The 4,179-nt window shown below is 46.4% G+C and overlaps 1 protein-coding gene across 1 annotated transcript; it reads right to left on the bottom strand.

Annotated features, from left to right (window-relative positions):
- Positions 1-2,696: 2,696 nt before the first annotated feature.
- Positions 2,697-3,671, bottom strand: LOC125152492 (olfactory receptor 5-like). Its single transcript, XM_047834497.1, has one exon. It carries the CDS (start codon positions 3,669-3,671, stop codon positions 2,697-2,699), a length of 975 nt encoding a protein of 324 aa, XP_047690453.1.
- Between the last annotated feature and the right edge of the window lie 508 nt (positions 3,672-4,179).

Raw genomic sequence — 4,179 nt, 5'->3', positions numbered from 1 at the left:
GGAGAAATGGGAACCCTCTTGCACTGTTGGTGGGAATGCAAACTGGTGCAGTCGCTCTGGAAAACAGTGTGGAGGTTCCTCAAAAAATTAAAAATAGACCTACCCTATGACCCAGCAATAGCACTGCTAGCAATTTACCCAAGGGATACAGGAGTGCTGATGCATAGGGGCACTGGTACCCCAATGTATAGAGCAGCACTTTCAACAATAGCCAAATTATGGAAAGAGCCTAAATGTCCATCAACTGACGAATGGATAAAGAAATTGTGGTTTATATACACAATGGAGTACTACGTGGCAATGAGAAAGAATGAAAAATGGCTTTTTGTAGCAACATGGATGGAACTGGAGAGTGTTATGCTAAATGAAATAAATCATACAGAGAAAGACAGATACCATATGTTTTCACTCTTATGTGGATCCTGAGAAACTTAACAGAAACCCATGGGGGAGGGGAAGGAAAAAAAAGAGGTTAGAGAGGGAGAGAGCCAAAGTATAAGAGACTCTTAAAGACTGAGAACAAACTGAGAGTAGATGGGGGGTAGGGGGGAGGGGAGGGTGGGTGATGACTATTGAGGAGGGCACCTTTTGGGATGAGCACTGGGTGTTGTATGGAAACCAATTTGACAATAAATTTCATATTAAAAAAAAGATGTAATTTTCAATTTAAAAATCACTTTATTTTTTCAAAATTTTTAATGTTTATTTTGAGAGAGAGAGAGAGTGAGAGAGAGAGAGAACGAGCAGAAAAGGGTCAGAGAGAGAAGGAGACACAGAATCTAAAGCAGGCTCCAGGCTCTGAGCCATCAGCATAGAGCCTGACATGGGGCTTGAACTCGTAAACCATGAGATCATGACCTGAGCCGAAGTTGAATGCTTATCTGACTGAGCCACCCAGGTGCCCCTAAAAAATCACTTTAATCTATGTCTTTTGTGTCCATAAGACAGAGCTGAACGTCTTTCACTGGGAACTCAAGATGCCATTCTGTTGTGGTTCCAGCTGCACTAGACTCAGCGTTGTGTGGACATGTCAGGGGTGTCGTATCTGGTGCCTGTGCACCAGTGTCATCTGAATGCCATGATCTTCCTTGTCTTCCTTGTGCATGCAGACACCTTCAAGGTCTGGCTTCTGCGTCCCCAGTTGCTGTGGCACCACACTCCACTCCTCTTGCTATTCCTCCGTGGAGCTCACTTCACAGCCAGCTGAAAATATGCAAAGCATAACGTGAGCACCTCAGAGCATGGACCCCATCCGTGTTGCCCAGAACAATGCCTGGTCCACGTTAGCTGCTCGGTGAATCTGGTCGAATAAATAAGAGAACAACTCCCTGAAGAAAGGTGATGTCTTATCCATCTCCTTATTCCCAAAGATTTACAGCTATAATAATTCTACTGGCTATAGAGAATTTGCTGAATTCCAGACCCTATTCAAAACACTTTATATAGATTTGTCACATTCACAGCCACACTGTGAGGGAGATATGTGTGACAAAGTTTGTGGTCATCTACAACATCAGTCCTTCCTTCTTCCTTTAGTAATAGATCCACCATATCTCAGCTGGAAATCCAGAAAAAAATGTTTCCATGGCACAAGAACAGACATTCAGATCAATGGAACAGAAAAGGGAATCCAGAAATGGACCCACAAATGTATGGCCAACTCATCTCTGACAAAGCAGGAGAGAATATCCAATGGAATAAAGACAGTCTCTTCAGCAAGTGGTACTGGGAAAACTGGACAGCGACATGCAGAAGAATGAACCTGGACCACTTTCTTACATCATACACACACAAAAAATGTTTCTCAGCTCTTCCCTTGTCTCTCCATGATGTCATAGGAGTATGTGCTGGGCAGATGTCCATGGAAAGGTTTTAGGTTATGCTTTTTAGGGGAAAGACACTTTCCTGTACTTCCTTCACTCCCCTTCTCTTCTGGTTGGAATTCAAGCGTGATGACTGGAGCTGGAGCAGCCATCTTGCACCCTGACCTGGAAGCGTCATGCTGAGAATGATATCACAAGATAGGGGAACTCTGACGTTTTGGACTGTCTTATTAATACCAAATAAGTGCTGCTACATTGATGAGAAATTCATTGTATCCTGTTTAAGCAACTGTTTTAGGCTGAAATCCATTACCTAACCAATATTATGCTGTATTAGTCAGTCATTGCTACAACACTGCTGTGTTACAAGCAATCCAAAAATGTTTTTCAGTAGCTTCAGTAGCACACTTGTTTTTTTTTTTTTTCTGGCTTCTGGATCTATGGTGGTGTTCTGCTTCAGGCTGCAGGGCAGGCTTAGGTCTGTTCTACTTGTCTCTCATCCCAGAACTAGGAGATGTTCTTCTCAAGGCAAATGGCAAGAAGGCAGTGGAAACAGTTAGTGCTGCCCCAGACATCAGCTCAGGACTCTCAATTTGGTCTACATTCCATTAGCCAAAGCCAATTATATGGTGAAGCAAAAGTTGTTGGGAACAGGGAAGTAGTGTTATCTTATTATTACTTTTTAAAGTTTTTATTTAAATTCCAGTTGGTTAACATACAGTGTAATATTAGTTTCAGGTGCACAATCTAGTGACCCAACACTTTCATACATCACCCGGTGCTCATCACAAGGGCCCTCCTTCTTCCCCATCACCTGTTCAATACACCACCATCCACCTCCCTTCTGGTGACCATCAGTGTGCTCTGTTAAAATCAGGAGCGGGCAAAGTGTGTTGTCGCTGAAGAGACCCGGGGTGAGTGGAGGGTTTTGTGCAGCACTGCCTGGACCTCCCTGTTCCGCAGGCAGTAGATGACGGGGCTGCACATGGGCGTGACCACCGTGTAGATGACAGATAGCACCTTGTTGAGGTCTGTGGAACCGATGAGGCGGGGGCGGGAATACATGAAGAGGACCACCCCATAGAAGATGCCCACCACCACCAGGTGGGAGGCACAGGTGGAGAGGGCTCTGCAGCGGGTGACGGCTGATGGCATGTGGAGCACAGCCCTCCCGATGGCCACATAGGAGGCCAGAGCCACTAGCAATGACCCACAGAAGATGACGATAGCAGAGATGAAGTCCACCAGCTCCGTCAGGGCCACGTTAGTGCAGGACAGGTTGAGCAGAGGGGAGACATCACAGAAAAAGTGGTTGAGGACATTGGGGCCACAGTAGGACAGGCTGGCGATGCATGATGTCTTGGCCACTGAGACCAACAGCCCCCCAAGCCATGAGGACAAGGCTAAGCCCAGGCAGACCTGGGGCCTCATGAGCAGTGGGTAATGGAGTGGGCGGCAGATGGCCACGTAGCGGTCATAGGCCATGGAGGCCAGGAGGGTGCACTTGGTACTAATGAGAGCTATGAATAAAAAAAGCTGTGTCATGCAGGCTGCGAAGGGCACATGGCATGGACTGGAGCCCAGCCCCACGAGCAGGCTGGGCACGGTCACGGACACGTAACACATCTCCAGGCAGCTCAGGTTGCCCAGGAAGAAATACATGGGCTTGTGGAGCTCAATGTGACTGCAGATGAGGTAGATTATGAGCATGTTCTCCAGGAGGGTCAGCAGGTAGAGGGCCAGGAAGATGGCAAACAGGACAATCCTTATGCCCAGCCTTGTGGACAAACCCAACAAGACAAACTCCTGGACTCTGGTCACGTTGCCCAACTCCAGGGGCCTCTCCATCTAAGTGCAAAAGAAGCAGGTTAGAGGAGACTGTGATCCACGCAGGAGTAAAACGGCAAAAGAGGAAGAGCATCAGGGGTCTGAGAGCCAATGTAAGTGCTGTGGGTTGACTGTTGTCAGGATGACTGGTGAGGTGGGACGTCGCAAAACCGGAAATGGAAAACCTCCACGTGTACTTAGTAAATCTGTGACCTTCGGCAATTCAACCCTTATAAGCCTCAGGTATCTTTTTTAAAAAAATTAATGTTTATTTATTTTTGAGAGAGAAAGATAGCTAGAGTGGGGGAAAGGCGGGGGGGGGTGGTGTGGAGACATAGAATCTGAAACTGAGCCTCAGTTATCTTGTCTGTAAAATGGAGGTAAAAGCTATGATTGTTTTTTCTTTTCTTTTGATGACTTTATGTGGTCTTTGTCTTTCTTTCTTTCTTTCTTTCCTTCCTTCCTTCCTTCCTTCCTTCCCTCCTTCCTTCCCCTTCCTCTCTCTCTCTCTCTCTCTCTCTCTCTCTCT

Source organism: Prionailurus viverrinus, chromosome E2, assembly GCF_022837055.1.
Source record: "Prionailurus viverrinus isolate Anna chromosome E2, UM_Priviv_1.0, whole genome shotgun sequence".
Taxonomy (NCBI): Eukaryota; Metazoa; Chordata; class Mammalia; order Carnivora; family Felidae; genus Prionailurus; species Prionailurus viverrinus.
The sequence above is the reverse complement of the archived record's forward strand: the minus strand, read 5'-3'. Positions and strand labels throughout refer to the sequence as shown.

Coding starts and splice junctions, on each gene's coding strand:
- LOC125152492 (XM_047834497.1), bottom strand. CDS start 3,671: ATGGAGAGGCCCCTGGAGTTGGGCAACGTGACCAGAGTCCAGGAGTTT.